The sequence below is a fragment of the Peromyscus leucopus genome, chromosome 1 (genome assembly GCF_004664715.2).
Source record: "Peromyscus leucopus breed LL Stock chromosome 1, UCI_PerLeu_2.1, whole genome shotgun sequence".
Lineage (NCBI taxonomy): Eukaryota > Metazoa > Chordata > Mammalia > Rodentia > Cricetidae > Peromyscus > Peromyscus leucopus.
This window is the reverse complement of record NC_051063.1, coordinates 152,406,947-152,418,446: the sequence shown is the minus strand read 5'-3', so window position 1 is coordinate 152,418,446 and position 11,500 is coordinate 152,406,947. Positions and strand designations below refer to the sequence as shown.

Sequence of the window (11,500 nt, the reverse complement as noted above, 5' to 3'; positions counted from 1 at the left end):
GGATACCTACAGAAGATTCAGAAGTACTATCAGTTTGAATGTCATTTGGAAGAAAACCACACTAAGTGCAGCACTGTTGTAGATGAAGTACCAAGAGTGGCACACTAACACCATGCAAAACCATGCAAGGCTGCATGGTCTGCTTATGCTACAGTTATACAGTCACAAACCCCAAGCTTGCAGTCTTTGATGTTGCTAGCTGTGGTGGAGAATATCCATTAATAGAGAGAACAAAAGTATTCACAGGTAGGTAGAGCACTTAAGATGGGAAGATAGAGGCTGATATGTGAAGTATGATATGATTATGATTCAGTAATGTACTCACACAACATAAGATGATACTACATGATGTTTCAAACTATTATGGAAGTTGGTCCATAAAAGAGGGAAGAGTAATTATTTGGACACAGGTGGACCTAAAAGGATGGGATGGGAGAGGCTGATAAGAGAGTGCAAATGGGGCAAATGCCAGGAAACATCTTAGTGGGCATCCGGACTCAAAGGTTTCTAGTGTGTGACTTGTTTCCCATATACATACTGGAAGTCACAAGGTCTGCTCAACATTTTTATAAGCCTCACCTGCATCAGAAACATTTACTCAGCTCCTGAATGCAAATCCCAATTCCAGAACAAGGAAGCAGAGTCTAGGACCAATCTGTGAAAGGGCCTTCTTCAGCCTTGGACAGCTCTTCACCTCTAGACCTGAAAATGGAAGTAAGGTAAGGATATATTCCTCTTGGATTTTTCTATAGATCCATATGCCTGTGTTGCTGCCATAAAACAAAACATGCAGGGTTCAGGGCTTTCTCCAGGGAAGTAATGATATAGAAGCTTCCTTTTAAAGCAGAGAGATGGACTGGCTTAAACAGACTTTTCTTACATTCTCCAAAATCATTCATATTCATGTCTGTTATTTCTTTAAGGACAAAGGTAATGTGAATATTTTCTTTCTCAAGGCAAAACCTTGTACAATAAGTTCATTGTTTGTTGCTTCTCAAAGCTGATCTGTAAAGTTTGTGTTTTGCGTTCAAGAAGAAACAGATGGCTAGAATTTGAAGAATACCACAGGAAACGTTTATTTACAAAGATCATAGGTCTTAGGGGCAGAGGAGATGAATGGAGAATAATGATAAAGCAAGAGGGTGAAGGAAGATGCCCACTCCTTGGATCCAATAATCAGCAGAAGGAATTGATACTGGAGAACTAGAGAGTAGATGAGGGAGGGGGAAGAGAGGTCATAGTTATAACTCAGTAGTAAGAGGGAATAACTAAATACATGGAGAAGCACTGTTGTTATCAACACACAGCTGACCAGGAGAAGGGTAGAAAATAAAATTCTCAAGCATCTTGCCTTTTGCTCTCTTGTGGTCTTGAAATGTCACCAACTTCCTTAAATAAAAAGAAACTTAGAGAAAAGGACAGATCTTATGGGTGAGATAAGGCACTTCTGTGAGATGTCAGAGAGCAGAGATAAAGATGGAAGGAAAAACTTCCTCACTTGCAAATCTTCCACCATGAGGTTTCTAGATTTAACATCATCAGATCATTTTTCTCATGACCTCCAAATAGTTATTTTCATCTTGTTTGCATTTTATTCTTCTGTGCTGCTTTTATGGGGGAATCACACATTTTGATAAAAATAACAAGATTAGAATGAAACTTATTCAAGGAAATATACTTCTTATTTGCTATAGCATGAGAGTGGCAGCTCAAATACAAAATTGTAGAAAATACCTTTCTAAGAAAGTTGTTATGCATGGGTTTGCAGCTGCACCTAGCCAGACACAAGAACTACAGCATTGCTATTCTTCAGACCTAAAGGGGCAATGGCATGCTGTGGTCGGTCAAGGACTCTCAGCTACAACAACAAGTCAGTGCACAGAAGACACACAGAGGAGTGGGGGTGTTGTTCCTATAAAATCCTGACACAGCCTTGTCTCTCTTCTCCACTCGTGACTGAATCTCTATTTTCTGGTAATGTTTTTGTTATCTGACCCAGATAGAATTCAAATGGGGATTCCTTTTAATTAAAAACTAAGCTAATTCATTAAAATAAATTAATGGATTTGGCCTCTCTGGCAGTCTGTAAGGGTCTTGAAGGTCCCCCAAGCATGGGATCATAGGGATATTTTTGGTATCTTCTCAAAAACAAAGGAAAGTAGAGCAGAGAAGAGAGAGGAAAACGACAGAAGAGATGCAGAGAGAAAAACTCAAGAATGTGATATTAATGTGGTTTCAGGAAACCCTTTTTGTACATTTAACCATGCTACCCCTAAGGGACAACATCACAACAAATGTTTAAGAAAGCATGTCCAGGGGTTACAGGTGAAAACTACCATTGTCACTTTCATGCTGACTGTAGCTGATGTCCACCACCTCCATTCTCAGAATATCTGACATATCTCCTGCTGTTGCACAAGTTTTTTAAGCTGTAGATTTTATTTATCCACAGTCATGACTGCTATCCTGCTTATAGTGTGAGTAATGCTCCTGTGCTTTTTCATTATTTACTTCTAATAGGCACAGAGTGTACACAAGTTTGTCAAGGGGGTAATCCTTTCCTGGGTAGATGGATTAGTTTATAAAGTAACTTTGGTATAAGCATGATAACATGAATTCCCACCTTCAGAGTAATCCAGTCCTGGCAGCGTATGCCAATAACTCCAATTCTGGGAATGCAGAGACCAGAGGATCCATGAAGTTTACTAGTCTGCTGTTGGATCTGTGAGCTCCATGTTCAGTGAGAAACTCTGTTTCAAGAAGTAAAGTGGTGATATATTGAAGAAAAACTTGACATCTACCTGTAACTGGTACAAACACGAGGTACACACACAGACACACACAGACACACACACACACACACACACACACACACACACACACACTGTACTGTTAGTGAGGCAGTTTGTCTGGATTGGAATTCATAGTGACAGAGACAGGTATAATCACTGATACTTCTATGCTACAATTCCATCCTCAGAATACTGGTTAAAAAAAACCACGTCAGTCTTACATCACATGCTCTAGGGGTCATTCGAGGTGACAATATAGGTAACCTTTTAAAGAATGAATTCATTTAGTCCACTTATAAGCTCATTCTCTTCCTCTACTAAGTAGAGTCTAGTTGCATCTGCCTATCCATCACTATTTGAATTTCAGTTGCTGCACCTTCTCAGCTTCTCTTCAGTCTGCACAGAAAGCTTTTGTCATCAGAGAAAATGCTCCATCTTCTATGATCTTCTAGAAGAGAAGATGGAGAAGGCACATGTTATGTTAGATTTCTCTTTCTATTTACTGCACACCACTTAGCAGTCCTCCATTAGACATGCCTATGATTCAGGTCCCTCTCTGCAGCAGCACTCAGACCTCACCTCTCCTTCCTTCTTCCTCCTTCCTCTGCTGAGCAATCATGGCAGAACCACATCCATCCCCAGGCTGTGCATCTAAGTGCATCCTGCTGCTCAACTAAGCTGTGTTGGGTCTTTGCCTCATTGTCCTGCCCATGATCAGTGTCAATGAATATACTGATGGCTTTTGACAAAAAGAATTAGGAATGTTGAGAAGTTCTTTATCACTTTGTCAGTGCTGGACAATGACTTTTGTTGCATTTGCCTTTTTAATTTATACATGATTCATCATTCAATTCTGTACATATTTGCATGTGTGCGTTCATTCATGAATAAACAATGTCAAGGACTCACACAATCTGAGAAGAGGATATAAATACATCCCATCTTCAGTCTGATGCACTGAGACATTTCTAGGATATATGGTCTTTAAATAAAGAATACAGTGAATTATTATCCTTTAAAATTTAAATTGGATGCTTTTCTTTCTCTTGATTTATTGATTTTATGAAGATTTCAAGCCAATGCAGAATATAGCAGGTCAAGAGGTCATACTTGTTTCATATTTATCAAACAACTTTGTGTTTGCCCAATCCAGAGAGCTGTTGGCTATCTCTTTGTGCTATATTTCATTTACTATGTTAGCCTATCCTATTTCTTTTTTAAAAAGATTTATTTATTTATTATGTATACAGAATTATGACTGCAGGCCAGAAGAGGGCACCAGATCTCATTACGGATGGTTGTGAGCCACCATGTGGGTGCTGGGAATTGAACTCAGGACCTCTGGAAGAGCAGCCAGTGCTCTTAACCTCTAAGCCATATCTCCAGCCCTGCTATACTATTTCTTATCCAAGTTTCTTCACAGATTATCACCCTAGGTGGCATTCAGTTTTGTCCCTTCATTTGCTACATATATTAAAATGATCAATTTGGCTTCATATTTATGCTCTTTATTATATTAATTTATTTGTTTAGCCATGTTTAACCACCATTGTGTAGATGAAGTTTTCTCCAGTCCTGCCTGGCACACAATCAGGACAAATCCCTCTCAACTGCCAGTCCAACAGCCACTCAGACCCAACCGAGAACAAACACAGACTTATATTGCTTACAAACTATATGGCCATGGCAGACTTCTTGTTATCTAGTTCTTCTATCTTAAATTAACCCATTTCTATTAATCTATCTGTTGCCACGTGTTCCATGACTTTACCTGCTGCTTTTACATGCTGCTCCCTGGATAGCAGGCTGGCATCTCCTCTCACTCTGCCTTCCTGTTCTCCCAATTCTCCTCTCTGCTAGTCCTGCCTATACTTCCTGCCTGGCTACTGGCCAATCAGTGTTTTATTTATCAATGAATCATCCACAGAACTGTTGCATCTTGGAATAACATTGACTAAATCAATTTGAATACTATTTATCTATTTTATTTTCATTTTTTTAGTTTCACACATGTAACAATTCATTGTGATCGTATTCACCCACTGTTACCCTCTCTCAGCCCTGAACAATCCTGTTGATCTTCTTCTTCCTCCCAACCAGTTCCTTTTCTACTTTCATCTCATTTTTTAAAATTTATTTATTTATTATGTAGTCAGTATTCTGCCTTCATGTATGCTTGCAGAAGAGGACACCTGAGCTCATTATAGATGGTTGTTAGCCACTGTGTGGTTGCTGGGAATTTAACTAAGGACCTCTGGAAGAGCAGCCAGTGCTCTAAACTGCTGAGCCATCTTTCTAGTCCTCCTGTCATTTTTTACTGATCCATTGACTATTCATTCTTTATGTCATTGTATGTTATTTTATTGTTTCTTTTGGTGACCACATGTTTTTTTATTTAACATAATTTCTTTATTGTATCTTCTGGAATTTCACATCATGCACCCTAATTCACTCACATCCAAGGCCCTCCATATCCTACCCTTACTCCTGCAGTGCCCCCCAAAAGAAAATTGATCAAATCAAACCAAGCAAACAAACAAAAAGAAACAAAAATCTCTTTGCTCCTACATCTATTCCTGCTTCTCCAACACCTCTTCATTCATCTTAGTGGCAATGGATGCTACCAAAGAGTATACCCTTTTGTCCAATCAGCTTTACTTGAAATGTTCATTGCAAAGAGTCATTGGTCTGATTCAAGGCCTCTGGTTTCTGTTATACCATCATCAATGGATCCTCACTAAAAATCATCTTTGGTATCTTGAGGCCACTTGGAGTCCCTGAGATCTTGTGGATATCCTTTCACAAGACCAGTCCCTTCGCCAACTCCAGCAGGTCCTAGGTGTAGTAGATATTAACGTGGTACAACCTTAGATCTGGCTGGGTAGGTAGTTGAGCTGGTCAGTCCAGACCACTGGGGTTGCCCCCTCAGGTAAGGGGCAGAGCCAGCTGCCCTACACCAATGCCATCAGGGTAAGTTCTCACTCTTAAATGAGAAGGGGTGGGGCAATCTCTTCAAAGTGTGGGGGCCAGCTCTCTTACTGTAGTTTTCAGTGAAGGGCAGGGCCAATTATACTATGGTCAGTGAATGGTGGGGCTGGTTCAACATAGCTCTCTGATTTCATCAGTAATGTATCCTATGCTCTCCTGAGGTGACACAGGCCACAGACATCAACACATACCCAGCTGCAGCAGGACCATGGACCTAGACATGGCCATCAGCAGCAGCTTGGGCCTGGATGACATCCTGGCTCTGGGTGGAAGCAGAGGCCACACAGATCAGGATGGCTCTGTTGGTAGCATGGCTCCTGGACACCAACAAGGCCACAGGTTGAAGCCCCTATCCTAGGCCTCTGTGTAGCCTTTGGTAGCAATACAGTCCTGGCTGTGGTGGCACCATAGACCCAGACAGGGTATTGAAGAGTAGCCAGGTCCACATGTTACCTTGGCCCCAGATGGTGGTAAAGGACACACAGATCAACCTGTCTCCAATGGCAGCATGGCCCTCAACCAACATGGCTCCAGGTATTGACTTAGACCCCAGGAATCTGCATGGCCCTCATGATGAAAGGATCCATGGACACCAATTGAGATCCTGGCTGCAGTAGGGCCACAAAATCAGACATAGCTCCCAGCAGCAGGCCTGGCCGAGACATCACCATGACTTCAAATAACAGAATGTGCCATTTTGGTCTGTATGGCACCAATCTAGCGTGGCCCTTGATCACCAACATGGTCCCAGGTGACTGAACATCCCTCATTCTGCACCCTTGGTCAGTGTGGGAAAGAAAAGCTTTCTTTTCTTCAAATGTCTCTGTGGCTTCAGGGGTAAGAAATACAAACCTACTAAGAATGTCTATATGGGTATAGAGTGGAAAGAAAGCTCTAAATGATGCTACCTGCCATCCTACACTGATCTTTTCCAGACTGTTTGTATCCATGTATAGATCTCAAAGCTCCTCTCAGGGTTTGGAACACTTCCTAAATGGAGGTGCTCCCTAGCTTCCTCTGAAGCACAGGCCATGATTTTCATGCCAGAAACCTGTGCCTCTGCATGTAGGTACAAGTCACAACCAGAACAACATTTACTCCAAATTTTCAGCTACCCTTGAACTTATGATTCATTTGCTCATTTGTTATAGTTCTTAACTCTCCCTTGTAATCCTGTAGAGAACTGGACGCTTGTGACATAATCATAAACAGAAAAGTGCTTGATGTCATTCAAGGCTTCTCTGACTTCTAGTTTTCAAATTTTAAAATGAAGACTCAGACCTTCTAGCATAAGAAGTGTGACTGTTTGCGCACAGGTCTTCATAAGAAGTCCCATTCCATTCATGACTCTCATTTATGATTCCATTTTCCCCATTTGGTAGACTCCTTACACTGAGGGCAGCTATGGCTTGTGCCAGCATCTTCCATATCCCTACACCAGAGAAGGAACCTTATCCCTGGAACAGAAAGAAAGTTAGTTTCAGAATTCTGTCTCTTCATGACACAGCATTAGATGATTAACAACTGTACTGGGACCATCAACTGCCCCAATGTCGCTAGAGGCAGTGGTCTGCAGATAGACTGAATAGCACAAACTAGATTTAAAAGAAGTTTCCAGCACTGTTGGAGTTAGATTACTTAATCTCTGCAAGCCTGTTTCCCCCTCATTGTGAAACTGTTCCATACATTCCCACATAGCCAGGTGGTCTTGACAGAAAGTTTCATGTGTTCATACCTCGATTTACTTTGCAGGAACAGCAGTGAAACATTCTCAAGCATGGGTCCATCCACCCCAGCCTGGAGCACTTACAACACAACAATGAGTGGAAGTTACTACACTGAAAATGTATTTTGTGACACCATGGACAAAATCTTCAATATTCTTACTTTCATCATTGCTGTGGTTGGTCTGACAGGAAATGCCATAGTACTGTGGCTTCTAGGCTTCCATGTGCACAAGAATGCCTTCTCTGTCTATGTACTCAACCTTGCTGGGGCTGACTTTCTCTACCTGTGCTCTCAGACTATGTTTTTCCTGAAACAAATCCTTTTTCTGTTTCATACCAGCTACTTTTATATTTCATTCCCTTTTACCAGTATATCAGTCTTTCCTTACCTTGCAGGTTTATGTATGATTGCAGCCATCAGTGTTGAACGATGCCTGTCTGTTTTGTGGCCCATTTGGTATCACTGCAAACGACCAAGACACATGTCATCTGTCGTGTGTGCCCTGCTCTGGATCTTCTCTCTACTGTTAAGCCTCCTGTTATGGTTGGGTTGCAGTTTACTGATTAGAGGTTATGAATATTCTTTCTGTGCAACTGCTGTTTTTACCACTGTTGTACTTATAACAGTAATATCTGTAGTTCCTTGTATATTCAACCTGGCCCTGTTGGTCAGGATCTTCTGTGGTTCACAGAGGATTCCTGTGACCAGGTTGTATGTGACCATTGCACTCACAGTGCTGGTCTTCTTACTCTTTGGTCTGCCATTTGGTATCTATTGGATACTTCTCATTTTGAATGTAATGTTACCTAGAGTTTTATATTGTAGTGGTTATGAAATTGCAAGTTTCTTGTCTTGTATTAACAGCTGTGCCAACCCCATCATTTACTTCCTTGTTGGCTCCATTGGGCATCGCAGGTTCCAGCGGCAGACTCTGAAAATTCTTCTGCAGAGAGCCTTGCAGGACACTCCTGAGGAAGAAGGTGGAGAGAGAGCTTCTTCAGGAAATCCTATACAGCAGGAAAGAGCCTTGTGTAGTAGTTGAGTGAGTCCTTGATCAGACACAGTTGCATTGAGAATCAACTTGGCCTTTATCTGTGTGGACCATTTTTATAATCTTGTTTAATTGGTTGAGAAAATAGTCATTTTGTAGTAATTGGGTGAAATGGGGCTTGTTAAGTAGAAACTAACTGCAGCTCCCTAAAGCTGCCTTATGTGGGCCTCACTACATCCCCTTGTGATATAAACCTTTTAATCAAATCACTTTAGGTCAGGGCAGCTTCATTATAGACAAACCCCTCCCTACAAAGAAGGCCCGAGGCAGTACAGGGAAGGTAAGAGTTTCTTTGTTCATTGAACATGATAAAGATTAAATGAATACTGTATTTAATAGAAATGTCCCTATTTTTACAAGTTGTTTTCTAAATGTTAAGAGAAATAATTGAAATTCTCATAATTCCAGTTTCCTCCAATATCCTCACATTTTAGAATATGTATAATTCTAAACTGTTCCTTATATAAATTGCCTAGCAAACATATATGCATCTTTAATACTGCCTATTCTAAATCTCCATTTATCCATTTGAGTCTAGAACTTCAAATATCTGCCATCTTCTGCACTGAAAGAATAAGATCAGGTTTTATACATCAGCATCCAAGCACACTTTAAGGTAGAGAAAAACTGTCTCCAGTTTCCCCCTTTCCCAATGCCTTGGTTAGCATTCCATGGTCATGTATTCCCTCTTCTTCCCTTGTCTTTCGCCTGATTCTCTCTCTGTGACTGTCTAACCCCTCATGAAAAAATTTCCAATGAGTGTCATTGAACTTATTTCCTCTTAAATTGAATCTCTGTCATATTTACATTATTCCCAAAAGTGCATAGCATCCATAACTTGAATTATGAGTGTTTACATTTTCCTTTTAAAATGAGTCTGAGTATTGAAGCTTGGTAGGAATGTTTAATTGTTTCCTTCACTTGGCAGTTTGTATAGTATTTTCTGGAACCATGGAAGTCATACCACAGGAAAGAGATCAGCTCAAGCTCAAATCATCTGAGTCCTTTGTTCTAAATGTGAAGTGTCTTCAGCAATACAAGCCTACCCTAAACCACTAAGAAATGACCAATGGTTACATCTATATTCCATATTGTTTGGGGAGTCACAGTGACTCACAGGGACTATCCTGACCAACAATTCAAAAAGAGGTGTCTCATGCCTGGAACTGCCTCTGTGGGTTTATTGTCAGCCCAAGTGGCTTATTTCTTTTAAGATGTATGTGTATGAATATATATATATATATATATATATATATTATGTGTGTATATACATGTATATGTGTTTATATATATAAACATATAAACACACATATATAAACATATATATTCATGTATGTGTATAATTTCAAGGAAAGATAAAATAATACAATTCCTTAAGGCCTTAACAAACAACCTTCCTATTATTTGTCCCTTGTCCCTCCTCTTCCTTCTTTATTGGCCTGCCACCCTCCACACCAGTGATATCCCCTCCCCATTCCAATTCCCACTTCACATCATCTCTATCCTGCTATTACCTCCCAATCCCCCCAACATATAGTCTCTTCATACTTTTCTGGTTTGTGGTTATTCCATGTTGTATATGCACATCTGGGAATTTGGAGATAGGAGTTACAGAAAAAAAAGACAGTGTGGCATTTGTCTTTGTGGACAGGATTCCATTTGCCAAACAATTGAGACAAACAATTGGTAAGTGAGTCTTCATAAAACTAAAAAACTTCTGCACAACTAAGGAAGCAATCAGCCAGTTAAGGAAGAAACTCATAGGATGGGAGAGAATCTTTTCCAGTTACACACCAGATGGAGGATTAATATTCAGAATATATAAAGAATTTCAAAAATGAAGGGTCCAAAAACCAAATTACATTTGAAAAATGGACTGAGACCTAAACAGAGAGTTCTGAAGAGAATAAATAAAACTTTCTGATAAAATATTGAATGCCTTTATCATCCTAATCAATGAGAAGAATGCAAACTCAAATGACTTTAATATTGCATGTTGCTCCAGGCAGCACATTTCAAATCAACATCAACAAGAACAACAACAACAACAACACAAAATGTTATCTAGGTTGTGGAGAAAGCAGATCTCTCCTTCATTCATTCTTGTAGAAATGTGAACTGATGTAGCCACTCTGGAAAACAGGATAGAGAATCTTCAAAGACTAAAAATGTATCTACCATATGCCCAACTATACTACTCATTGATATATGAACAAAGAACAGAACTCCACAGATACTTGTTCAGCAGTGTTAATTGACACCTTCTTCACAGAAGCCTGGAAATAGAAACAACCCAAATGACTTCAACTGGATGAATGGATAAGGAAAATGTGCTACATACACACGATGGAATACTATTCAACCTTTTATGTAGATAAAAGGCTAAGCCTTGAAAGTATTACCTCAAGTGAGGTAACATTTTCTATGAAATAATGTTTCATTCTTAAATGCTACTGATTTTGACAATTTAAAGTATAATTAAGAAAAAGTGATGGGCACAGATTAAACAAATGCACAGTTCAAAAAATTTGCTTGGATAAATGTAACAACTTGACTCAAAACCTAGTCAAGACACAAAATACATCCTTGCCTCTGTGAGTTCCCTCTGTTCCTCCAGTCGTAACTATGCCTTGGAGGTCAGTACTGTCTACATTTGCAATTTAATGTAAAATTGAGAGTGCAAACGAAGAGTATATCATAGTGTTGTATGATATGTGATAAAAATGGTTGTTAAATTTGAATGCACTAGCATATAGATATATTTACACACACATACGCACACATATATATGTATATACATTTAAAATTTAAGTTTCCTTTTCCTCCATATAGCAAAAACTGCCCTAGGAAAAACTCCTGAATGCAATGCAAATTTACTACATAGTGATCTTGTGTTGTAAATTGCTTTTATTTCATCTTATGTATTTGTTACTTCATATTT

General features: G+C 39.6%; 1 protein-coding gene across 1 annotated transcript; it reads left to right on the top strand.

Moving 5' to 3' along the window:
• The first annotated feature begins 7,496 nt into the window (after positions 1-7,496).
• On the top strand, positions 7,497-8,550 carry LOC114689081 (mas-related G-protein coupled receptor member B4-like). Its single transcript, XM_028863507.1, has one exon. The coding sequence runs from the start codon at positions 7,504-7,506 to the stop codon at positions 8,548-8,550; it is 1,047 nt and encodes a 348-aa protein (XP_028719340.1). The 5' UTR covers positions 7,497-7,503.
• Positions 8,551-11,500: the final 2,950 nt, after the last annotated feature.

Coding starts and splice junctions, on each gene's coding strand:
- LOC114689081 (XM_028863507.1), top strand. CDS start 7,504: ATGTGTTCATACCTCGATTTACTTTGCAGGAACAGCAGTGAAACATTC.